Source organism: Oreochromis aureus, linkage group 22 (genome assembly GCF_013358895.1).
Source record: "Oreochromis aureus strain Israel breed Guangdong linkage group 22, ZZ_aureus, whole genome shotgun sequence".
NCBI classification, from domain to species: domain Eukaryota; kingdom Metazoa; phylum Chordata; class Actinopteri; order Cichliformes; family Cichlidae; genus Oreochromis; species Oreochromis aureus.
The window spans coordinates 19,250,829-19,277,101 of NC_052962.1; the positions used below are offsets into that span (position 1 = coordinate 19,250,829).

General features: G+C 43.8%; 2 protein-coding genes and 1 long non-coding RNA gene across 3 annotated transcripts; 1 reads left to right on the plus strand and 2 right to left on the minus strand.

Moving 5' to 3' along the window:
* Positions 1-59: 59 nt before the first annotated feature.
* On the minus strand, positions 60-22,407 carry LOC116312061 (ankyrin repeat and IBR domain-containing protein 1-like). The gene is made up of 21 exons (XM_031729405.2): positions 22,200-22,407; positions 18,468-18,797; positions 14,183-14,354; positions 13,925-14,056; positions 12,901-13,092; positions 10,674-10,791; positions 10,344-10,564; positions 9,637-9,725; positions 9,359-9,503; positions 9,036-9,196; positions 8,427-8,515; positions 8,051-8,181; positions 7,784-7,918; positions 6,536-6,622; positions 6,346-6,412; positions 5,969-6,114; positions 5,364-5,542; positions 5,103-5,154; positions 4,859-4,912; positions 4,585-4,708; positions 60-4,253 (listed from the first exon to the last, which is right to left on the minus strand). The coding sequence occupies exons 2-21, from the start codon at positions 18,653-18,655 to the stop codon at positions 2,812-2,814; spliced, it is 3,924 nt and encodes a 1,307-aa protein (XP_031585265.1). The 5' UTR covers positions 18,656-18,797; positions 22,200-22,407; the 3' UTR covers positions 60-2,811.
* Positions 22,408-22,692: 285 nt separating this feature from the next.
* LOC120435947 lies at positions 22,693-24,930 on the plus strand. Its single transcript, XR_005610034.1, has 2 exons — positions 22,693-22,872; positions 22,981-24,930. It is a non-coding gene; the product is annotated as an uncharacterized LOC120435947 (long non-coding RNA).
* Positions 23,546-26,263, minus strand: LOC116311966 (receptor-transporting protein 3-like). Its single transcript, XM_031729208.2, has 3 exons — positions 26,128-26,263; positions 25,759-25,930; positions 23,546-25,283 (listed from the first exon to the last, which is right to left on the minus strand). Exons 1-3 carry the CDS (start codon positions 26,201-26,203, stop codon positions 24,935-24,937), a joined length of 597 nt encoding a protein of 198 aa, XP_031585068.2. The 5' UTR covers positions 26,204-26,263; the 3' UTR covers positions 23,546-24,934.
* Positions 26,264-26,273: the final 10 nt, after the last annotated feature.

A 26,273-nucleotide genomic window follows, 5' to 3' on the forward strand; every position in this document is an offset into this window, starting at 1 on the left:
CTGATGGAAGTTCAGAAATCAAAGCACTAAAACAAAAAAATAAAAATGTCACTGCAGTGCACTTTCAGTTCTTTTTATTGAGAGTAAACTTTGCACTGACACTTTCATTTTTAGTTTTGGCCACACATCAAACCCTTTCTTTTGACCAGCTGGGAATGTATCAAGTATAATCTATGAGAGTGCAATTTCAATCTCTTAAACTCTAAAGATGTCAGATGAGGGAGCACTAAATCATAAACACTAATGCAACTGCTTGTGTGACGCCATCGACGGCACACATACAAAAAAGGGAATATTTAACCGCTGTCCCTCTGCAGCCCAACCACACATCCGACACTCGCCAGCATGTTTCTGCAAAACAAAGACGCAGTGCGTGCCCAAACACTGACGTGAATCCCTCTTTCCTCAGGGAGCGGCGCCTGAAATGTCACAGCTGCCCTCACATCTCAGCGGGCTTCGTGCAATGCTATGAGCCAGCCACCTTCACAGTTCTCACTTTATCACTTCAGGTTTCAGAAAATGCTTAAAAATCAGTTTTAAGTGAGTCAGTTTGAGTTTTACAAAGGGTGTCTTTGTATTTGTCTGGCATACCATCAAAGGACATTTAAAATCCTCACATTTATTCTCATTTCACTCCCCAGAGCACCAAATCAGTCCTCATCACAGCAGGCAGTGTTTAGTTCCCTTGTAAACATTGTATTTGGGCAATAAAGTTTAAAGATTTGAGGCTTGATGACATCCCGGCAGTTACATCTCAGAGGCGGTGTCAAATCAAAGGTCAACATTCACATAAAGTGTTTTTTAATCATCGTGGAAAAGCAGCGGATTCCTTCAGAGAGGTTCAAAGAGGTTTTTCATTCAGGGCTGAAAATGTGGGCGCTGCGACTCTCCCGGGGGGGGGGGGAATAAAACAAAATCAGTGTATTAAAGTGTTTTCATCATCATCTTTCATTATGAAGCATGTTTAAAAAGCAATGACACTAATAAATAGCAACAGATAAATACAATCAGAACAAAACAAAACAAAACAAAAAAAGGCACACAGATCCAACAAGTCTGGTCTCAACAGGAAGAAACATCTTGTCTATAATTAAAGGAATAAAAAGAATCAAATACAGTAGAAACCCAAACCCACGTCCCGTCGATTAGAGCACACTGCAGGGCGCTATAGGTAGTGGAAAAGATATGATAAAAAGTTACATAAAACCATAAAATGTGCTCACATTTACAGTATTTATTATGCCTGCTTTGGCTCAGAAACCGCACGACTCAAAGAACCGACTCACACGAGCACCAAACAATAAACAGATTCATGAATCAGCGCAGCAGCGTTTTAACAATATATTCTCATTTATTTATTTTACAGTCGTATAAAAACCGTTTACAGCAGCTTCTGTGAAGACAAAACTTGTGAAAGTGGCTGAAATCTCGCTTTTTATGAAAAATCAGCTTTTTTAAATGTGCTGCAGTGTAAAGTCAAACCTTAAAACACATTGGATTATGCACAAAGTGATAAAGCATATTTTAGTTTACCGTCTGCTAACTGTTTACTCTTTTAATTGGTTAAACATTTAATAATTTTAATTGGACGACTTGTGTGAAGCACTTTAAACCTGTTGACTGTATTTTATTTATCAGGTTTAATAAAGTAAAGGATCATTCTGAAGTCAGTCTTCAGCTTAAAATGCCAAATTATTTCCTCCGTGATATTTGTAGTTTTTTAAAATCAAAGCAACTATGAATGATCTGAGGAGGTTAAATGCTGGATATCATTATTCTCAGATTAATTTGATTGGTTGATGCATTACCTCATTTAATACCCACTGTATTTTGTGTGCTACGTGAGATCTGGTGCACAAGTACTGAGCCAAAGTGGCAGAAAAACACTGTAAATCTCTGCAGATTAAACATGAAGATGCATCTTTGATACAAAACATTTGAAATGTGCAGCGAGTAGCAAAAAAACAAAACAAGACAACCCCCCCCCCCCAAAAAAAGCCCAAACAGAACAAAAACCAGAGAACTCAATCCACTCTGCAAACAAGCACCCACTGAACTTCCAGCTTTATGGGCGCTGCTCTGCAGCTGGGACTGACCTCTGACCTTCACGTGCAGAGAGGTGCTGTAATAGTGTGACGTTTACGCAGCAGACTGTGCCAGCCTGCTGAAGAGAAAGATCAGGACTGTATTGGCACTAACACAAACAGGCACAGTGTGCATGAAGGTCCAGAAATCAGAATTAGGCCCTCTGATTGTACAGCACGCTATAAACAGGCTCCAAAGTTACAGTTATCTTCATATATTTGGCTCTTGGAGCTCTGAACTGGCTTGTGGTTGGGTTAGTGTGAGAATCAAGTGTAGTTAAATGAGGCAAGTTTGGATTTCAGCATGAACAGCACCAAAACTTCACCCTGAACAAACTTAGGAGACAAACAGAAGAGGTGGGGAATTAAATTAAAATAAGAAAAAAAACTAAACTAAACTAAAACATGGAGCATTTTGTTGTGTTATGATATCAGTAGCTCTCCGTTCATGGTTTAAACACTTCAAAGAATAATTTGTCTGTTTTTAGAGCAGACAAAAAGCACTTAAAAATAATCAAAACGTGTATGACATCATCTTTACTGGACAGAGTCCACAGGTCTTTAAGTCCTCTCTAAATATAGTATAATACATACAGTAAACACTCCACCCCCCAAACACAGGCACCACCATCACACATCTTCCATCATCCATCAGTGCTTCTCTCTGATTGGTTTTCTTTCTCTTTATCTCGGCTCTACCTTCTCTTTCTCTCTATATCTGTCACTTTCACACTAGGTGTTCCTGCTCCGTCCACTCTTCAGGTGACCGGTCCTCCTCTAACTGAAGGACGAGGTCTGAGTCTCTCTCCATTGCCGGGGCAGTGTGTGCGGGACTGTTTCCATGTTGGGAGTGTGAGTGCGGGTGTGTGTGCGCTTCGTCCAGCGACAGGTCAGCCACACACCCTGCGTCCACACCCTCTTCTCCAGCGTCTCTTTTTTCCAGCTCCAGAGTGCTCGGCCTCGACGTCTTCACGCCCTCGGCTCCCGGTGGGCCGGTCGCCAACCCTCTGCCTACTTCCGACTCGCCCTCCAGGGGCTGCCGGATGGGGGCGGAGGTCTGGCTCTCAGTCTCGGTGTGTGTGTCAGGAGAGGAGTCCGTCTCTGTGGTGGGCGGGGAGGGGATGAGAGCCAGGCTCTGCGGGTTATTCTGGGGGTTTATGTTGTTGTTAAACCAGGCCATGATGTTATCCAGCAGCTGAGCGCTGGCTGTGGGGTCCAAGGGCTCCAGGCTCTGAGGGTCACTGGGGGTGAAAGGGCCCCCTGGGGGAATCACTGGTGAGAGCAGCAGCTCTGGCTCAAGCTCTGGAGATGGGAGGCACAACTGAGTAGGGGGCTGGGGCTCTGATTTAGGGGGGCGTTCGAGGGCGTAGGCAGCAGGGCGCTCTGCGGTGTAAGAGCTGCTGTGTTCAGGGCAGGGGTTGTAGGAGCTGTCTGGTTTAGGGTTGCTGTTGTACGTGGCTGCATGTTCCCGGTTATAGGAACTAGGATGTGCGGGGTTTGGAGTGGGGAGGCAGGAGGCGGCGTGCTCAGCCTTGGCTAAATATGCACTCGAATGGCAGGAAGTCTGCTCTTTGCTGTCATAACGAGGGTCTGTGATGGTGATATGATCGAGCACATATGGGGCAGTCAGTGCACTCTGGTCCTGTCTGTGGCTGCTGGGGTTGCTGCAGGCAGGTTCAGTGGTGTAAGGAGCAGCATGTGTACTGTGTGTGTATGTGTGGTGTGAGCTGAGCTGCTCCTGCGTGTGTGTGTCCAGGTCGTAAGGAGTGGTTATGCTCCCCAGTTTCATAAGGCTGTCTCCCAGCTCCAGCAGCTCTGCGCTGAGGGAGGGAGGAGGCGGAGGGAGGGGGAGGGAGCTGGATACAGAAGGCTGGGAGGTGGAGTCTGTCCTGTTAGGCGGGTGAGGAGGATCCAGGTGGGACGCGGGGAAGGATGAGCCTCTGGCTCCTGGAGGACCCTCTGTGCTGAGAGAGTGTAAAACAGCATCGACCAGGTCTCCCGCTGGAGCCGCTCTTCTCTCCTGATCCACCCTCCCCTCCATCCCTCCCTCCAGCCCTCGCTCTCGGCGCGACTCCTGCAGCGACAGCTGGATGGCCAGAAGGATGTTGGGATCGTCTTCGTCGAGCGAGCCGAGCGCTCTCCTGCGACCCTCGCCTCTCTCCGTGCCTTCTGAAACACAAAATGTCACATTAAAGCACGGACTGCTGTGCGTGGCTTGATTACAAATTGATCCCAGTGATCGATGGCTCTGGGTGCTTCGACTGGAACAGACTGATGGAGTAATAAAGTAAAATCCCATTTACTGGTTGTCTCGTGCACTGACAAGACAATTTATTAATATAGGCAGGGTCCAGAGCAGAGTGTGTGCAAATATACTGCCTGTACCGGCTGTATACAGAACAGTAAATTAACGAACACTATGCTGTATTAATCTGAAAATCTTTTTTTTGTAATACTTTATATAAGCCAGTTATACGGTGCATTAAAATGCTTGCCACACCTGTGTTGTCACTCCTCCTGCTGGTCTCTGGTGTGTTACTGCTGCTTCTAAGGCTGTGCAAACTCAGCATGTCTCCTCTGCGCCGTGGCCTGTGTCTGCGACGGTACTGGATGTCAGCATAATCCTGCAAAGAGTTATTCGAGTTCTATTATAAGAAAAAGACAACTTGAGGGAGCTATTTTGTGTCCAGCAGCTTCAAACTCTCAAGCACAGAAAACAACATTCAGCCCATCATGCTCGCCCCTCAATATGCCAAAAAAAACTGGTGAATTACCTGCGACTGTCTCTCTCTCTGATCTGCTCCCAGTACGGAGTGCCGACTTCCCATCTTAACACACATAAGCACACTATGTCAGCTGCTGCCGCCGCAGTCATGCATTACTACAACCTCATACACAAGTAGGTCACTAAAGCGGAGGTTTAGAAGTAGCCTTAGCGAGGCATGAGCCAAGATATTAGCAGAACAAAGAAAAGTTAGTGTTTGTGAGTGTGGGGTGACAGAAGGCATTTGTGTTTACCTCAGGAGAAGCAAAGCCAAGGTACTCCCAATCCCACGATCCTCCAGGGTAACTGAAATGAATGTTAGCACACAATGTTTTGTTTTGTTTTTAGAAAAGCACATTTGAAGCAAACTAAACAACACTCAGCTTCAGTTTAAGTTCTTACGCCACTTCTTTATCCCCTGAATCCCTCTAAGTGGCTCTTTGTAGTGAATTTGTTAACTTGAGCCAAAGGAGAACCATGTTGTCTCTCTGTGTGGTGTGCGTGTGCTTGCTTACTTCCTGCGAGGAGGCTCTGGAGAGTCATTGGGAGCGACGCCACGGGCCACTGATGCCAAGAACTCCTGCCTCTTCTGCTGCACCAGGCGGGCCGCGCTGATGATCTTATGGCACGGCGTCCTCAGGTACGGACGGTTGACCTTCTGGGCCAGATCCTCTACGACCATCTCCAAGTCAGTCTGGGAGGACAAACAGAAGAAAGTGTTGAACACTGTCTTCCCCCCGTCAGACTGTGTAATCGTCTTGCAATCAACAGTGGTAGGTTGATCGTGCTGCTCAACCTCTGCGTGACCACTTGGTTGCATCAAGTACTTGCACTTGCAAAAATAGCGCAATCACTCATTTTTCCTAATAAGAGGTTTCCATCCCATTTTTAATCTAGTGTGACTGGAATGCGAAAAAACAACATTAAACCGACTCTTTTGCATGTATATTTTAACAGATGTACTCAGTCCTCTGTCCACCAAGGCCATAATACACCCCAAAATTTGTTTATGTTCTACACAGTTTACTCCTACAGAGTCCAGGAATCCCTGTAGGCACTTCAGGGGTGTTAGTCCTGTTCATGCAGAGGATGCACACTTGTTGGATATATATTAAATTACCTGCATGAGCTCAAATATCTCTTTCTGGGTGCTGCCTTGCTGGAGGAAGAAGCCGTATGGGTAAGAGCACTTCAGCACGCGCCGCGTCTTCAGCAGCTCAGTCACGCCATCCTCAATGAAGCGTGTGTCTGGGGGAGTGCCTTCACCTGCAGAAGAAAAGACACACATTTTACAGCTAGCCATGACTTTAATGAGCACAGGATTAATGTCTTATGACCCGGACGCACCAAAGCTTGGGTGTGAGTCTGAAAGACATGATCTATTTGCGCTTTGGCAAAAACAAATATGCTATTCTCGGGCAAATGGCTTGCAGCTGACAAGCAGTTTACTCAGACTTCTTTTAAATCCTTTTCATGAGATCAGTGCAGGACACTTACGGCTAATGAAGGCCCTGCTCAGCTGCTCCATCTTCTCTTTAGCCGTTTTTAGCAGCTTTTGTTCCAACTAACACACACAGAGAGAAGAGAGAATACACACACCAAATGATCACGAGATGTTTCTCTGGAAGCATTTTAGATTTTTGGGCGAGGTTTGCATCGTTATGAACGTATCTGTCAAGTGTATTACCTTGTAACTGTGTTCATGGTTCTTGAAGCGAGTGTAGTAGTGCATGAAACGGTCCAGCTCCTGGAAACTTTTGTGCTTCTTTTCTGCCTGTAAAAAAACAACTCCCACTTCATTTAAACTCCTCTGTGTGTGTGTGTGTGTGTGTGTGTGTGTGTGTGTGTGTGTGTGTGTGTGTGTGTGTGTGTGTGTGTTCACTGACTGTACTCAGTGAAAGAGACTGAACAACTTGTATATTTGTGTGAATACAGACTCACTCAGCTATATCTATTTAGCTGCTATGTATATATCTAATCAGCCAATCACATGGAAACAACTCACTGCATGTAGACAGGGTCGAGACAACCATTTGAAGTTCAAATTGAGCATAAGAGCGAGGAAGAAAGGTGATTAAAGTGATTTGGAACGCGGTGTTGTTGTTGGTCTGAGTATTTAAGAAACTGCTGATCTACTTCAAGGTTTACAGAGAGTAAGAAGAGAAAATATCCAGTGAGCAGCAGTTCTCTAGGTGAAAATGCCCTGTAGATCCTAGAGGTCAGAGGAAAAAGGGCACACTGCCATGAGCTGATAGGAACACAACAGCGATAACAACTACGATATGCAGAAGACCTAAGAACAGGAAACATACATGCTCAGTGAAATTTGACAGAGGATTGAAAAAATGTTGCCTGGTCTGATATGTTCCAATTTCTGCTGCCGATGACAAAGTCAAAAATAACATGATAGCATGGATCCATCCTGGCTTGTATCAACAATTCAGGCTGGTGTTGGTCATTTAATGGTGTGGAGGCCCCCTAGTACCAAATAACCATCGTCTAAACACCACAGCTGCTCCATCCCTATATGACCACAATGTAAGCGTCTTCTGATTGCCACTTCCGACAGGATAATGAACCTTGTGACAAAGGTCAAATCATCTCAAACTGCTTTCTTGAACATGAGTTTACTCAGCTCAAGTGGCCTCCACAGTCACCAGATCTCAATCCAATAGAGCATCTTTGGGATGCGGTGAAACACGAGATTCACATCACAGCTGGGCAGGCAACTGTGTGACCCTATCATATATTTTGGTGACATCCAATATGGACCAAAATCTAAGAGCAATGTTTTCAGGGGGAAAGGGGGTCCAACCAGGTACTAACAAACTGGACCTAAAAAAGTGTCCAGCAAGTGTATTTTACATCAGTGGAAGCTTATATGGGATAAACTGAGTGTGTATTCTCCATTTTATGAGCGAGTGATTGTTTATACCTCTACAGTCATCTCTTTGGACTGCTCTTCAAGCTGCTGGATGACCTCATAGCGAGTACAGCGATAGTAGCCACCTGTTGATGAGCTGTGTTTCTTCCACTCCTCCAGACAGATCCAACAGAAGTCATACTTACACTACAGAAAGAGAAAATCATCAAGGTTAATTTATCAGGAATAAAATTAAATACAGAAATTTTTTTTAATACACCGAGCAATCAACATTCATGCCTTTAAACGAAGACACAGCAGATAGAGTTTAGTGTGTACCTTGGCACACTGCATGTGGTTGCAGCCCTCATTCTTCTGAATGGGAGACTTGCAGTTGGCACACGGTTTGGAGTTGGTCAGCAGCCACAGGCAGTTAGCAGCATCCTCATAGGCCTCGCTCACACCTGCCACTGTGGGAAAGCACACACAAACACACAGGTGGACGCACACACATTAGCAACATCTCTGCAGTCTAACACCTGGCCTGCAGACACATTCCAGCACATTATGCAAATATTAGTGACTTAAACACCTGCCAGTATCATATAAAATACAACAGGCACATCCAGATAAGAGCAGCTGTCAGGACGTCTTAACTACCATATTGCTGGGCAGCTAAAGTTACAGTAAAACAAACAAAACAGCACAGGCTTACACTCCTCAGGCTTCATCTCTGTGACTTTCTGGAGCCAGTTCCTCCACATCTGACAATCACATGGCTCGTGGGCCTCGCCAAGGCACTCCCTGCAGACACCAGGAGATAAAGAGAGAAGTTAATAAAGTCAAATCCAGCTAACCAAGACTACATAAGCATAAGAGCAAACACTGAATCCTAAGAGTTTCTAGGAATAAAGAAAACAGAGACGGGAACAAAAAGAGGGAAAGAAGTAAAAGTTCCTGATAAAAACATATTTGGCTGGCGTGGTTTCAGATTAAACAGCAATAACTGCTTTTTTGCGTAGTAAGTTAGAAAAGGTGTATGCACAGTGTAGTTTTCATAAAACAATATTTATTCATGCCATTATAATCTGCGTGCACAATGCTGACGTTACTGCTCACACAGCAGCCTTTGTCCAGCTGCATGAACATAAAATGACTATAATATTTAGGTGTTTGGGTTAAATAACACACTAGCCTGTAATGTAACAGATCCAGACTTGTGTCCGGCTTTGCTAAATTACATGTCAGTGACAGTGTCAATAAAACATGTAAAGAGAAGGCTGTGTGAGATGAACATGTCTGAATCATAAATCCTGCAGCTTACCAGCAGAAAAGGTGACCCTTTCCACAATCAACAGCAGGGGAGGGCAGCAGGGGGAAGCTTGATGGGTCAGTGTCCCCTGGGCCCGGTCGGGTCAGCCTCACCGCCCGCTCGCAACGAGCTGCAGGACACCAACGGATGGATGGATTGTTTTCCACAAATGCCTGCAAACGGGGATGTTGGAAACAATGTCAGAGAACAGACAGAGAAGAAGTAAATCAGAGAACCTTGAAGAAACAAAGAAAATGTCACTAAATAGTGCAACAAGAAGCAAAACAAAGGCCCAGTCTTGAAGAGAAGGTGCAAACGACTATTTTGACTTCTACCTTGATGTCAAACTGCAGATAGCGCTGGTCCATCTCTCTGGAAACCACGCTCTCTATCACATGCACAGGCACCAGCTGGTAGCACTCATAGGCCGGACAGAAGATATTATGAGCATCTCCCTCCTGAATCTTTACATTGAGGAACCTGAGACAGACACACAGACAGACACACACACACACACACACAGACACACACACACACACAGAACTGAGCTAAAAACACATCTGCTTCAATAAAAAAACACACACGCTTACACACTGAAGGTTCATGCGCGTACCCTTCCCAGCAGGCTCTGCAGAACTCGTGGCCACAGGACATGTCCACTGGGTCCTCAAAGACTGAGATGGAGCAGAGACAGATTCCACACTGCAGGGGGACGGAGGAGATCAGTCACATGATTTCAAATTATTTTTATTCTGTTGATAAGATTACTTCTCTTTGACATGTCATTTCCATCCTCATGCACAGAGGAGAAACACAATAACAGAACCAGTTCAGGATGTTCTGTCTTTGATTAACTCAAAGACAGAACATCTTGTCTTTGAGTTAAACGTACTTTTGAGGCCACAGATTGCTGGACTGTTGTACTTTAGCCATATCAGACTCTCTGGCATTTCTTCTATGGCCCAAACAGCTTTTATCTTATTCTGCAAATGTTCCACCTCACAGTTCAAACATTCTGAAAACCTAACAGAAAACCTCAACGTTGATTTTCAGGCAGAATTCCTTAAGACTGACAGTAAACCAGAGGCTAATGCTTATATGGAATGACAAAGAATTACTGCTGATGGCCTTGACCCCCTTTTTAGTAGGATTAGACATTAACCTGCAACCATCAGATAAGTGAGACATCTTTTTCGACCTACAAAAAGAAAGAGCACAAAGAGTCTACCCTGTACTTTACTAAATATGCCCTCATACATGATCTATTTTTCATCATGAATGACTGATGTACTTATATTAACATATATCACCACTGCTCACCATGGCCAGGCCCTCCTCTCCAGGCGTGAGGCAGCTGTCGGTGGTAGAAGTGAGAGTGAGAGTGAGGGGAGAGCGTGGGGTCCTAGGAGTGCGGGGTGAGGGCAGGGTGTCCCAGGCGTTGTACCCGCTAGGCGGTGGGGTCGGCATGGTGACACCAGAGCGCTGGCAGCAGCCCTCAGCGTCGGACATCCAGGCTTCCAGAAGCTTTTCTCTGTCCCAGTCTGAGCAAGTCAAACGTAATTAGAAAGATTGAGACAAACGCATGCATCGTGACAACAGCGCTCCAAGGGTTACTTAAGGTCACGTATGAACGTCAACTTTATGACAAACCATGTGCTCGAAGCAGGGCCTCTGCAGTGAAGAGGGGGGCTTGCAGCATGTCGGCTGTCTCTACAATCAACATGTCCTTCAGCCTGCGCAGATCCTGAATCTTCAACCCCTCGTAAGGCTGAGAGGATACAGAGGGGGAGAAATGTTAGGAAGAGAAAGAGAAAAACAGTCAGAAGGAAGGTGAAAGATGGAAACAAAAAAATATATAAGACTGAAATATGGGAAAAGAAATGAAAACAATAATGTGGAAACGATAAAAAGGACTGGGATGTGGGGCGGTTGGGGGTGGAGGTGGGTGAGACAGATTAAGTATTAGCATGGATTTGGCTGCAGGAAGGAAGATCAAAATGCTATCAGCTGGCAGCAGCCGCAGCTATACAGCTGTGCTGGTGACCTCGGTTTAACTGGGACTCTGAGAGACGTGGTGTGTGTGTGTGTGTGTGTGTGTGTGTGGGTGGAACTGTGTATTACTATATATGTGTAAGAACCACTGTAAGTTGTGGATTGTGAAGAGAGAAAATCAACAAGGGACAATTTGGCCAAGAAGCTGGTGACACTGAGTAGAAATATTCTGAAAATCTATAAACAATCTGCTCAGTGTCTGCACAAATGCAAACACAAAACACTACGTACAGTTCAGGTTAGACAGTGTTGAAACAAAATCACATACATGACCTTCAAAATACAGACAGCACATTTCGCCCCCAGATTGTTTTAATCTACACAGATTAGCAATGGTGACCTCAAGATATATAGCCTTGAATCTGAAAAATAAACACACTGTACGAGTTCATGAGGGCAACCATCTACCTCTTTATCTTCACCTGCTATGCTTACGCTTCTTATTTTCTGTCATATTCATGTTACAATGATAAACGCTTATGTTGATGTCCAAAGTTTCAAATAATGAGGTCAACGTGCGTGTAAGTAATCCGTGTAAGCCTAAAGCTCAGGATTCAGATCGCCATAAACGCTCTGCTTCACGGACAGAGCGCCTAATCTTGGATCTTTAGGATATCAGTGGAAACTGATAACAATTCTCAATATGGTCATCTGAGGCACGCAGCTCCGACTGTGAGACACAAGCTCCTCGCCGTTTTGTTTTTTTGGTCACGATGGGCAACCACTCAGAAGAAAGCGGTCTTAAAGAGATAGGAGCTAAAACAGCTTGTTCCAGGCAGTGGATGAGCTTAAGTGCTGCACAAACATAAAATAAATACAGATTATTCTGTACTGTGAATTAAGCAAAGCTATCCTTGATTAGAGCTGTGCCATATCATATAATGGCAATAATACCGGTATAAATTCTGGGCTTGTCTCATTGTGCAACAACACAGACAAGGAGACACGTCTGAGAGCGAAAGCTACGTGTCATTCTCTGATAACAATTCAGTACCTAAAAAAGGAGCCACTACAGTACTTTGCAAAATATGCAAGAAACAAACAAATTTGTTTCACCACTTGAGGCAAAACAAACCATTGAGTACAACCAGGCTATGAAGAAATGCGAGGAGCAGATACTAGCAATCAAAACTTAAACAAATGACTGCACCGAGTCCCGCTGGAGCGCTCACTAGCTGCACTCCATATGACAAGAAGACCAAGCTGTGGATGGAAATTACTGATGCATTTATATGGTGGTAAATGAGGGCTTTAAGCAACTGGTTAAAAAGCTTGACCCAAGATATTTTTGTGCTTATGCCATGTCACTGCTATTGTACGTTCATCTTGCTGCTGCTCTGAATCAATGACAGTAACTTAATGAAAAAGAAGAATGGAAAATGCTGTTCATTTCATTTGCACTAATAAATGCTGCTGCCTGCACGCTGCAATCACAGATAACCTGCTATTCAGTATTTTTTTTCCTCCATTATCACCAAACCCTACCATAGATATAGTCCAAAAGTGAAAATAGGGCTGGAAATGCTCCACTTAAAGAGTAATCTGGTGTAATCACATTATTGTCATACATTTACCAGTCCTCATTATCTTCATAAAATAAAAAGTCAAACCTTAAATCTGATAAATATTTCAATTCTTGTTTGAATTTGTACACAAGAGTTGTTTTCTATGCAAAAATGTAATCATAAGATCTAAATGAACATGCTTGTGCACACTGAGGATATTCCTTGTCAAGCAAATGTTTAAAAGACGCAACAGTGACTAAAAAGCTTAAAAATAACTTAGGCCAGCAGGGAAACCCTAGATCGGGTAACCACGGTCTCACCTCCTTGTACTGCAGCAGGTTGGTTTCACCATGTGCGTCTGTGTGCGACTGCTGAGCTGAAGAGGAGGAGAAAACCATCTGCGACTCCAGGCTGAGGGCCAGCTCGGTGTGGTGGTGCCGCTCGGCGTGATCGCATGGCGTCAGCTTGTCTTCGTCCTCCACAAAAAGGTCCGCCTCACTCTGGATCAGCAGCTAGAGGAGGGACGAGGCAACAAAAGGAAGGGGAGAAAGAGGGGAGAAATAGATAATAGAGAGAAACAAGAAATTAAGGCACTTTCAACAAATGACGCAGAGGAAGGAAGAGGCAAAGACAATGGGAGCAAACAGCAGGAACACAAAGGGGAAGATGAGAAAACAACAGGACAGGAAACCAAAAATATGGGAAAGGGGAAGAGATGAAAAAAAATTACAAGAGGAGCAAAGGCAAACAGTAAAAGAGATTAAAATCAACAGGAGTCAAAAGACAGTTTTTGGTAAGTATACATCAAGAAAAGTTGAAGGAAGGATGGAGAAGCCAACGGAAAAGTGTTTTTTTACATGTGAGATTTATGCAAACCTTTATTCCAGAAAAGGTTAATTTTCTGCCTAAGTGCTCGTTTGAGCTGGTAAAATACAAAGCAGATATACCAGGAGTTGGCATAATTCAAAATCATTGGATTGCAGATTATTTGACTGTTCCAGTTACATAAAATACAGATCACCCGCAGAGAAAATAGGATTTGAACTTAAACTGACCTCTGGGTAGTGACTACACACGCAAGCATTCATACAGGGTTAAAAGAGTCTGTTACTTAACAGAAGTATCTGTATTTTACTGTCATTACAACCACTTCATATTCAAAAAGTGTATTTTAACTTTGAATCAACTAAACCACATTTTAAAAAAGGGTTAAATTATTATTTTTTAAGCACTGCCCTGGTTTTCACCTTTGGTTGAAGGTCAAAACCTCTTTGTTGGACTCCAAACATTTTCATATGCATCAAAAACCCTGGAGTTTGAACAGCGTCCAAGACTTTGTCTCACCTCCACACAGCTCTTCATGCCTGCAGCGGCAGCATAGTGCAGACAGGTGCTGTGGTGGTTGTCAGTGGCGTTAACATTAGCTTTCTCGTACTGGCCTCCCTCTAGCCTGGCCCCGGTCCAGTTCAGGATCATCTGGTAATGGAAAGACACACCACATGCTTTGTTATCAGCTGTGGCTTCATAGAATGCAGTTTATTCCCACTGCCATGCAAGCGTAGACACTAATCTATATTTGCCCCCCCGCTTGTGCGTCTGTACCTGCAGGCAGTCTGCACGGCGCTGCTCATCCCTCTGTGGTCTGGCCAGTCGTGGTGACAGCGCTCCCTCTGGCAGCAGCAGGATCTGTGGGCCTTGGCACAGCACATGCAGGCAAGTCTCATTGTGCACATTGCGCTTGTTGGGGTTTCCTTCTTTGCTGAACAGGAAGGACCTAAATGATGCAGACAAGAATGAAGAGATTAGATAAAAGAGGGTAAAACCGGTTCAGAGGTATTCACATGTGAGGTGGAAAGAGAGGAAAAGACTGACAGTAACAGGAGGAAGGCTTGAAACAGAGTCAAAGGGAAGAGGAAGATAAATTATGGAAGTAAAATGGACAGTGAAATGAAGAGACAAGGTAAAGATGGCATAATATCGACTATTTCTGTTTAACATCTCTGAGATAATGGACATGCTGGCTGACGGGTGTGCGCGCACACACACACACACACACACACACACACACACACACACACGCACGCACACAAACACACACACTTAGCGGGTGATGGATGTGCCAGTTGCTCTGGGAGTAAGACTGTAGCTGCAGTTCTGTTTAGTAAAATAGTTTTCCCCTGCTTTATGTCTGTGGAAACCTCCATTTACTGATTACCTCTCCACTCTTTTATATGCCTCAGCACATTTCCCCCTTTTCAAGTTTCTTTTTACATTTTAAAAACCACAGTCTCTTTTTGTTTTTTTTCCCCCACACCTTCCTATTTGCGATAAAGCCAGAGAGGAAAAACCCAGATTCTTTTTCATCAGCGGCACAGCACAAATAGTGTTGCACATGAAATGACTCTCTCTAATGCAAATCCAATAAAAGGAGAAGAAAAAAAATAGGATGTCACAGGATTTACAATTGTAAGGACACCAGCTGAAAAGATTCTGTAAAGCCTCGCCCTCTCTTGCACAATTTGGACATGGCAGTCGATGCTTCTGAATTTGAAGTTTCTCAGTGTGTAGTCCTTCAGTCTATTCCTCCACTGCTGCCCTGCTTTTCCACTTTTGACCCTCTTATCCTGTCAGCCACAAGCCCCTGCAGCTTCTCTCTAATGACAGTGCACTGCCAATTCATCCGCACAGCAATAATCACTAATTATTCCCTCCCAACTCCAACCCAATACCCCCTCCACCACCACCTCTACACACATATACATGCACAAATCCCGATGTTCAGGATGGATGGCCCTAATATAAGCAGGCTGTGGGGAGGTCACATGTTTTGTGTTGTTGCTGTGAAGTTATTAGTGGAGGGCAGGAAACCTCAGCGGAGCGTTAAAACTAACTACTTTGTCCTACACGTGGCTGAAAAGCAAATCAGCTTGAGGAGACTCAATGCGTCCAAGATATAAATAAAAAAATAAATGAAGCCGGCAGTTCAAATTGACTCTTTTGATTCTTTCAACAAAAGAAAAACAAACTGTTCACAATGACGTCAGAGTTGTTATTTACATATTTTTTCCTGCGACTTGTCGTGGAGGAAGGGTTACACTTCCTGAACTACACCCAGTTTTCCAGTAATAGGTCTACTTGAGATTTTCCAGTTTGCACTTCTCACGGGATTACTTGCCAATTCGACCCACAGAGACGACTAGCAGAGAGCGAATAAACACGAAGCAGATACGTGTTAAAAATAATCTGAAACAGACTCTCCATCCAGCAGCCCACGCTCGTCCTCTGTGAGTCTTTATTTTGTCTGAGATTTCTCGGTCGTCTCTCTATTGCCACTGTCCAACTGAACTGCTGGAACAAAGAAGCCTTTCCTCTGATGCTTATCAGGAGCCGAGCGCTGTGTTCAGCACGCCTCCCTGGCCCATTATAGGTTAGTAGGAAGGAACACAAATAGCACACGGATTGATTCACTGTGTTATATTCTCAGACGCATTAAGCAGTTGCGGAGTCTCAGTTTTTTTCCACCTCCTTTAAACACACACGGCCGTGTGCACACATGCAGATACACAGATAATGCACCCCCCTCTCCACCCCGCGACCCCCCGTAATCATGGAAAGAAAGGCTAAGAGAGAGGACAAATGTGAGAAGGAGGAGGAGGAGGAGAGGAGGAAGACTACTGAGTCACTGAATCAGCTGTCATGGTCAAGGCCAGCAGCTTGATTATCTCTGCAGGAGGTAACAAAGGCCCACTGGTGTGCTGCTTGCTATATTTTTCTATAGTTTGACCCCTTTTCTTAAGGCTGTGTTTGACTTAGTGACTCTTTGGTTTTTGTCAGTCTGTTGACTTGATTGCTGTTGATGGTGCTGCCTGTCTATTTCTGCGAACTCTTGTTTTGAGAAAGTGTGCAGGCGGTGAAACTCCTCACAGCACAATAGCCATGCAATGAATTCAAATCTTTTAATACTCCTAAAGAGGAACTGTAGTGATTTAGCACCGCACTTCATTAAGCAGAGAGACTCACAAGAAAGAGCTTTAAAGGAATGTACACAAAAGCGGATGGAATTTCCCAGTAAGACTTGCATAGTACTGGAAACACACTATTCCCAGAAACCCTTAGATCAGATCTGCTTCTCCAGCATCCTTATCAACTTCTCAAAGTTGTAATACAAGTTTGCTCCACATACTCTGTGAAGTCTATGAAGCTTTACATGAGATGACCTTAACAGCTGTATTTTCAGACATTAGGAAGCTTCGTGCTGATGCAAAAATGTATAAACAAGAAGCAAGAAATGTGTCAGTGAAGCTAAAAAAAATGTTTTAGTTACTTTATTTACCAGGTTATTGTGCTTGTCTTTGACTTCACTATAGTGTGAATGTCTCGCTAGTTTCTATGTAATTTCTCTCACCAGATTTCATTTTGCGGCTTGCTGCGTGTGTGCGTGCATGTGAGAGAGCAAGCAGGCGAGGCAGAGTAGAGCAAGCAGCACGGTAGCAGAGCATGAGTGCTACTTGAGTTTATGACAACTCGTTAGCCTGCAGCAAACATCCAGGAAGTGTTAATCTGTCGAACAACTAAAGGCGGACAGATGCTGGAAGCTAGTCCTGCTTAGACCACAAGCAGCTCAGTGTCTGATTTATAGAGGAACCACCTAAGGCCTCAATCACACAGGCCTAGAGATTGGTCAGTGACCATCTGGTCAACCACCGTTCACAAAGGAAAAATTTGTTGGCAAGCGGTAGCTTAAGGCTGCTGGTTTTTGATAGGTGAAATGAAGAGGATGCTGCACTGACAACCACTTTTCAACCACTTTGGTTGCTAGCAGGTTTGTGTGATCGCTTGTAGTTTGTATGAAAGATGCCAATTTGTCTGCAAACACTTGCAAAGTGGCAGTTAAACTGTGAGACGTTCGATGCGAAGTGAGACTGACAGACGGAGACCATCCCCGCCATCCACTGCTCTTTCTGTATATATAGGGCTGTGCAGTTTCTGTGTCTGGAATGGTGATTGTACAACTTTTACACAGAAGGCTACATTCTCCACTTCTGGTTTGTGACGCACTCTCAAGTGACATTACAGCTCTTAAGAGTAAATACCAAGTGTTTACAGACAAGTCGGCATCTTCCACGCAAACTACAGGCAATCTGCTATCAACCAGAGTAATCACAAAGAGGTTTTCAATGCAGCACCCTCTTTGCGATCAATTTCCAGCAACCACTCGCCAACCAGTCAGGGAATAACATTTTTCCCTAGCGACCAGCAGTTACCAGGGGAGCAGCAATCAGTCTCGAGGTCTGCGTGACTGAGGCCTAACAAATCCAGGAGGACCAGCTCTTCATTTCAAAGACAGCAGAGGAGCAATACTTAAGCCAAGTTTTCTTCTGTGCTGAATAACACAAAACAATGACAGAGAAAACAGCTGTTGTGTGCACAGTCAGCTTAGAAATAGCAGTTCTGATAACAGGTCCCGTGAACTCATTGCGTATTTAAAAAAAATAAAAAATAAAATTAGAACCTTTAACAAGACTCTCAGAAGTGCTCATTCAAGCAGTTGGTCATTTTTGAGATGGTGGCTTGCAGTTTTATATCTTACAAAGTAAGTGCCTTTAAGGGTCTAACTACATTTTATTTCCACGGCTCCTCATGGCTAATGCACTTTCCCCGCTTCCTGTAACATCATTTACATAATCTTACAGTATATATGCAACTGGCGTCTTTGGGCCTCCGCACATTAAGTGGCCTTTCTTGCCATCAAAGGCAATTACAGATATGGTGATTCTCAGAAATGTCTTAAATCTGACATGCTGCTAATTGTTATTCAATTTAACATGACTCACTGCCCTCCTAACTGCACTGGATAACTGCTGCATTGCGTGAGACTGACTTTTACCTGAGCAGACGTGTCATGGCGTGGCGGCACACATAGTGCATGGGTGTGTTGTGCTGGTACTGCTCTCCATACGATGCGTTTGGGTCCAGACCGTCCCTGAACTGAGGGTTGCCCTCGTACAGCTGCCAGGCCAGGGCCTCGTCACCGTTCACAAGGGACTTGCGGAACTTGGTGGCTGTGTTTCCCATCGTTTCGGGCTCGCAAACAGCCACCTAAAACGAAGCTGCCACCAATGCCTCACTACTCCTCTCGTCCTCCTCCTCCTCTTTCTCCTCCCCCCCGTACTCCACAGGTCACGACTTAGAGCAACATGGTTCAGCGTTTCCTTCCCTGCAAAGACGAGAAAGGTGGGAATTGATTAGAGAGAAAATGAAGGTGGAAAGAAGGAATAAGAGCAGATGAAAACAGGCAAACAATCAAATGAGTCCATTCATTGATTAGTTAGATGGACAGATGCCATTTTATAGAAAATAGAGAAGCAAATAGAGGGACAGAAAAAAAAGACAATTATAAAGAGGCCAGGCCAGAGGGGAAGGTTGATGATATCCAAGCCATTGATTTGGTAGTCGGTTGATGAAAGACACGGTCGATATTACCACAGCTGACCATTCTGTGTGTCCAGTTAAGTCACTGTTGTAAGATAAAAATAAAAAAAATTCTGCATGTCTTCCACTGTTTACATGCTTTTCTGCTACTGAGACTCTGAGAGTGTGTTAAACCATGCAGCACTAACATGCTGGACCCAAACCAGTTTTACTTTGCCCCTCAGCCGCTAAACCAAAGAAGCACAAGCGTCACAGCTATGGCTGCCCCAGCAGAGCTTACTCTCCCAGCAACAGCTTATAAACCTACTGCAGATTCACAGGTTATCAAAATATAACCGCTGGATTCCCACCATTTCCTTAAAAAAAACAAAAAAGATATTTTATTGGCCTGGAAAGCTTTTTTTTTTTTTTTAATATCACAAGCAATATAAGAGATGAGAGATATGGGACAAACAAACACTCTCTGTCCTTTCACATATTGTACATTATCTCCGCTTGATGTCCTTGTCTTCTCCACCTCTCCTTCTTTCTCTCTCTTACTCACAAACACTTACACAGTTTGGTGTGCCTTTAACACACGGTATTACATGCTGTAATGAGTGGACTGTGTAATGAGTGCATGGGTCTCTGTGTGTATTGCGCTGTTGAGGGTATCATTACAGTCTTCATTCTATAGCCATCTGTCTGGCCTTCACAAAGAGCCTCTTTTGAGCCTGGCTACAGTTGGCCGCTGGCTGGCCGGGCTCTGGAACATTTGAATAACATGGCTGACTGCCTCCCCTTTCTTTGCTGTGACAGAAAGGGACACAGACAGGAAAAATACACACTGACAGACCGGTGAATAATAGCCACTGCAAGTTCTCTCGTGATGCACGCAGCAGACCGGATCTTGTGTGTGTTTGTGTATATCTGGAGGGAGGTCGTGGAGGGGGCCGTGGGGGGTGGTGGTGGTGGTGGGGACTGTAGTTAATAGGTCAGTCTGTCTGTTTGGCTCTGTTTTGTGCATGCTGGTTTACTTCCAGTTCACTTCACATCTCCACGTACCTCCCTCTGTGTCTCTCATACTAAATAAGGACAGGAAGTTTGGACATGAAGGAATTTTGGAATTCCAGGGATCACAAGTGCCGCTGTTCACAGTGGGAGCGCAGCTATTGACTTTATTACACGTCATTCGATGGTGCGGTGGAACTGAGGCACAGTAAGTGTTCCACTGCTTGTTAACTTGGCACTCATCTGCTAGGCTGAATTTCAGAGGCATGTTTTATGAATCACGCTTGAAAGTCAACAATATTTAGTTAGCCTCATACCACAGAGCTACTCAGAACAGGCCTCCGATACATATGGTCTTCCCCATTTTAGGCAATGCGATAGTTGTGACGTAATGACTCATGAGCTCAAGAATCCTAAACACATGAATCCCGTCAGATGACTCCCACTAACAAGGACTCAGTCATGGTGCTCGAGCTTCTCGGAAACCCAGTCAGCAAGACACCCCCATTTAGACCAAATCATGCAAACAAAGCAATTTATGGTGAAAGTTTGGAAAGAGTCTGCAACTATTGCAACAAAACAAGTAATGGATTGCTTTTTGCTGACTTTTTTTTATAGACGAATGAATTACTTAATATTAAACAAGATTTAATGTCATTAGGATTTTGACTAGCAGTTATTTTTTAACTTATTTATTAGCAGTCTAGTCTCATCCTTGGTCTATAAAATGACAGAAGAGTGAAAAACTGTTGTTTCAGTGTCATAAATTGTAAGATGACATAAAAAGGACTGTCCTTACTGACCACTGATTTATAATAGCATTCATACCAGCAAATCTGAATTTTAGAGAAGACAGAACATGGCAGTGTTTGGCTGAGTGACCGAGTTGTGGATTATTTTTCTGCTGATCCAATAACTGACTAATCATTTGAGATCTAATTACAAAACAGGCATTCAATGCTGGGTTTCAGTCAGTCCTGTTAGGCGACAGCTTAAAAGGAAAAACCATACCCTCTTTCCCCTATAGTATGGGGATCAAGTTGCTTGGTTATGTTGGTGGTGGGTTGGATGACAATGCAACCATTTGTAGGGCACACTGGGTCACTGAACAGTTTAATATGCATGAAAATGATAATAATATTATTTAAGTCCAACTGAAACACCCATTAGAAGAAATTTTGGACTGATGCAACAAATATCTGTCAAAAACCATTATCATGTTCATCAAAGCTGGAGGGATGGCGGGCCTTCCAGAGCATTTTACAGCCAGTCCTGAAGCTGTTCTGAAAACACACACACACACACACACACACTTTGTTTTGAGGATTTCTTGAATTTGTCAATCTTACGTTCCTCTGATTTTTAGGTTTTACCTAAATGTGCTGCAGACTATTCTGAAAGTAAATTCAAAGAGGATCAAAGCATTTACGTTCAACCTGCCACCATCTCACAAGCCTAATTTAAAGCGATCGCTTTAAATGAAAAAACAATCAAACACACATAAAACATGACAGCCACTGGAGTGTTGCTGCTGTTATCAAAAGTTGCTGTCAGCTGTAACACGTCAGTGGTAAAACCTCAGCCAAACTCTGGGCAATCAAGCCGCTCTATAAACTGCTGCGGGACAATGTCTGGTCGTTAAAAGGGGCATAAAACTTGTGAGTCAAAGGCAGAAGCTGCGTTACAACATTAATAATAATGAAAATAATACGATAATACAGCGCGACTGACTTCACTAGCACCTGGGCATTTTACCAAAATTAGCTGGGTCGCCGTATATCGGCTAAATATTCAGGTCAGACCTCGTGTGGGTGTCTCCGAAGTGTGTCAGCATGAAATGGAGCACAAAACAAACAGTGGCCGACTTCTCTCTGCATGTTTGTGTCCATGCGGCCCCTCGGTTAAAGCTCCTTTGTTCAACACCCGTACAGTCTGCTTGAATTACTACCTCAACTGGGAAGCGAGTGGTAGGTGTGTAGTTTCTGTAATGCTGCCGAACAAAACGCTTTGCCGGTAGTTTTAACGTTTTCGCAGGCTGTGGCGGCGCCGCTGGGAAGCGTTAACACCCAGTGCAGCTTACCTTTCTGCTGTTACCGACGCTAGCAAAGCGTCTCTTTGCCTGTCTCAGGTTAACGTTAGCGAGATATGTTAGCCTCAACTACCTACAGCCGGGCAGCATCTCCGCCGCTCTACTTACACGGTCGTCTCACTTGGTCACTACTTCATTCGGAAACTTGCGTACATCCAGGGCCATTATCCTCTGACTGTCATTCGCATCCCCGGCTGCGGTTCCGCTGGACCATCCTCTCTGCCACCGGACCCGGCGGGGACAATGATGCTGCTGCCGACAGCGGAGGGGCGAGACTGACTGGTTCGTTCTCTGTGTTGTTGTTGCTGCCAAAGGGAAAAGCGTGTTGCGCATGCGCAGCACTAACTGTCACGCAGAGAGCTTTCACCGGATTGGTCGGCTGTCTGCGCTTGCTGGTTGGTTGGTTAAAGTCAATATCAGTTAAGAAAATTAAAATTAATAATAATAATTTAAAAATGTAATTACATTTTAAAAAATTGAGAAGAAAATCTAAAAAGAAAAAAGAGAAACAATAACAAAATTTATGATGACGTTAATTGAAGGAATGAGAAATACTTTATTTGTCCCATATTTGGGAAAATTCTTTTTGTTATAGCAGTAACGAAAACAGGAGACCTAGCTGGAGGTGCCAGAGCTGGAAATGCTGAGCCTAAAAGAACATTCATGGGTGTAGTGAAAGAGGACGTGCGAAGGAATGGTATGAAGGCAGATGATGCTACAGTGACCCCTAAAGGAAGCAGCTGAAATGATCATCATCATCATCATCATCATTATTATTTGTGTATGTTATTGGTTGCATGTAAATGCCTTTTATCTGTCTGATTTTGTTTATTGACCTACACCACAACTCCAAATGTCTTTTAGTCACTCAGTATTTTGGTGTCACCAGCTCCAACAGTGCTCCCCCAGCAGACCAACAAACTACACTGCATTCTCAGCAACTGAGTGATAGACAAGCGCCATCATTTTGCTGCACATGATTTTTGGATACAGCCTCTGCATTTGGCCTTCCAGTTCAACCTGTAGATGTGGATGCCTAGGTAGTTGTACTGCTCCATCAAGTCAACATCTTGTCCCAGGACAGAAACGGGGAATATAGCCATCCTCTTTCAGAAGCAGATGATTACTTCCAGACCACTCCACAAAATCACCCACCAGTGCGCTGTACTAGTAAAAACAACTGAACTGTTATGTTATTTGCCACAAACACTTTGGGGTTAATTCCTCATGTGAATTTGACAAATTACCAGTGTGATATATATAAACATAAATGATCATATGTCAGCCTGGAAAGCATTTTTATCTCTTTATCCCCTTACCCTGCACCCTGAGACAATGCACCACATTTTGATTGGCTCAACTTTACAAGTCATCACATGTGAGAAAACCATGTGGCTGAAAAAGAGAAGTGCATGTATCCCTGGTGACACCTCAAAAAGGAACAGGAAATGCACAAGTGTATGAAGAGTTTAATATAAGAGCATAAAATGAAATTTCAACTTCAGTTTTGATATTGAGATATATGATCAGACAGTCAAATCTTCAGCCTTTATAGCATGTGCACATTTATCTATTTAGTTACAAAATGAATACCAAACATTCCCCCTACAGATTTTGGTGGGATGTGATAACCACAATTGCAATTTGGGAAATGAACAAGGCGAAACTTATTTACTTGCTTATTTAATAAAATCTCTCCATAGACATCATAACTTCAGTGTAATACAATATAGAATTATATGCATAGATTTTAACTCAAAGTGCAGCTAACAGGAAAAAAACTAGATCAAAGTACTATTTGATGTAACCACTCTGTGTTTTTGAGCATGCAATGTAGGTACACATGCACACATATAGTTTGCACACATCTGTAATTAGTTTGTTATGTTGTGAGAATTTGGGGCCAATCAGAAATTTGCTTGTAAGCGTCTGAGTCATTCTGACCCATGAGTAGTGAAACAGTATCACAGCATCGTTAAAACTCCTGTTTTAATATATCAGCATCACATGTTTCACATTTTTCATGTGAAACCTTTGTCTGCTAAACGTAACAAATAAATGTGGTGAGAAAAAAAAAGCATCAGATGAGTGGAATGATGACGTAATACCGATAAATCATCCATCCATCCATCCATCCATCCATCCATCCATCCATCCATCCTTCCATTCATCCATCCATCCATCCATCCTTCCATTCATCCATCCATCCATCCATCCATCCATCCATCCATCCATCCATCCATCCATCCATCCATCCATCCATCTTCTTTTGCTTATCCAGGGCTGGGTTGTGGCAGCAGCCCAAGCAAAGAAGCCCAGATCTCCCCAGCCACCTCCTCCAGCTTATCCGGGGGAACACCAAGGCGTTCCCAGGCCAGCCGAGAGATATAATCTCTCCAGCGTGTCTTGGGTCTGCCCCAGCCTCCTCCCTCCTGATAAACCAATTCAAGTAAAAGTACAGTAACTGCAATTTTTGGATTATATCTCAATACATCACACCAAACAAACCCAGAAAATAATCAGGACACACCTTCAGGTTGCACAAAGCCCAAAATAAACACACAACAGTGATGAAATCTTATTATTGCTCATGAAGGTTTTCATACTCCTTATTATTATCAATAACTTAGATAATGATGAAATAATCCAGTTCATTAAGGAAGCTTTTGTGTGTAAACTAGAAAAGAAAGATCTCAAGGAAACAGCAAACAACCAGACTGCCACTCACTTTACACCTCGCTGTTGCACACACACACACACACACACACACACACACACACACACACACACACACACACACACACACACACACACACACACACACACACACACACACACACACACTACTTATCATTCTGATCATCCTGACAGCACAAGCCAAAACAACAGGCCTCACACAGGGTTTTTTCGTGGGGTTTGGACCTCCGTCTTGTAGCGCCTGAGTCACCTTCTTCACTCTCACCCTCCTCTCCATAGCAGTTCTTCCGAATTTCAGAAAACAATCTGAGCAGAGCCTCTTTCACCTCTTCCTTGTAAAAACCGGGGAGATGAAAATGATCATCTTGGCATCGCCGGCAGGCTTGTCCAAAAGGCCGCATGGTCACCGCCCCCTTACCGCCTCTCAGCCGATAACGGAACAAAAGCACCACACGCACCGAAGGCCAGATCCTCCTGCAGGATGCACACTGAAAACTGTGGGAGAAATTATGATTATAGACTCTGGTCAATGGTGATTTTTCAGGTTAGTAACTCTGCCTGTGTCCCATCAATGCTTTGAACTGATGTTTTTCAGTTTCAGATTGCCATGTCAGCGGAAAGCTTTAGTAATGATTCAATGATCAATCATACCATGCGAATTGTCAGAGTCATAATAAAGCAAGATAACTGTTCAATTACCGCTGTAACTAAATTGCAGAACCTGTTTCCCCCACAGAATAGCATTGTTTTAATACCGTCCATTGCTGCTCCCTGTCACACAATAACCTCGACAGGTGACCCACCTGCTCCTGTGAACATGAATAAGGTGGAGACGAAGAAAGCACAGGACAGTCTTTCTATTTATACCCACTACCTGAAAATGATTGATGCCTTTTCTTTCCAGCATAGATTCTACTATTATTATTATATACAGTGTAAGGTAAATATGACTTTATTTAATGAAACATACTTTCCATAAGCGCAGTGGAAGAAGACCTTCCAGCCTCTCTTATTTTCCTTCTTGGATAATTTGTCTGTCTGTTTGTAGCTGAAGGTGAGCGACCATGGGTCTCCATAGTCCAGCGCATTATCCCCATAGACGAGCTTCTCAAAGGTGTGTGCCCACAAGGAAGGAGCCCAAGCTGGACAAAGAGGAGAGGGAAGGACGTTAGGCTTATGCTATACAGGCATATCACTCTTTTATTTGTCATTACAAGAACACAGGAAACGCTTTTAAACGCCTTAAGTACTTGATCAAAACAAATATGCAATGCATTAATTACAAATCAATCACCCATGTACGCGTTTAAAAGAAATAAATAGTAGGCTTGTGTGTTACCTGTATATCTCGATGGTCTGATACATAAGGTCTGATATTTGGAGACCTTCTGGGAGACGAAATGAAACGTTGACATGAGACAGAGTTTGACTTGTGAATGCTGCTCTGCAGGCAGCCTCTGTTTATTTATGCGTGATGTGTGGAAA

What these genes read in the sequence shown, in the direction of transcription:
- LOC116312061 (XM_031729405.2), bottom strand. Translation starts at nt 18,655, where the DNA reads ATGGGAAACACAGCCACCAAGTTCCGCAAGTCCCTTGTGAACGGTGAC. An exon ending in ACCATGAACACAGTTACAAG is followed by an intron (nt 6,413 to 6,535) that starts GTAATACACTTG and finishes TGTGTGTGTTAG; the next exon opens with TTGGAACAAAAGCTGCTAAA. An exon ending in GAGCAGGGCCTTCATTAGCC is followed by an intron (nt 6,115 to 6,345) that starts GTAAGTGTCCTG and finishes TTTCTTCTGCAG; the next exon opens with GTGAAGGCACTCCCCCAGAC.
- LOC116311966 (XM_031729208.2), bottom strand. Translation starts at nt 26,203, where the DNA reads ATGTCAACGTTTCATTTCGTCTCCCAGAAGGTCTCCAAATATCAGACC. An exon ending in CAGACCATCGAGATATACAG is followed by an intron (nt 25,931 to 26,127) that starts GTAACACACAAG and finishes CTCTTTGTCCAG; the next exon opens with CTTGGGCTCCTTCCTTGTGG. An exon ending in TTCCACTGCGCTTATGGAAA is followed by an intron (nt 25,284 to 25,758) that starts GTATGTTTCATT and finishes TTTCTCCCACAG; the next exon opens with TTTTCAGTGTGCATCCTGCA.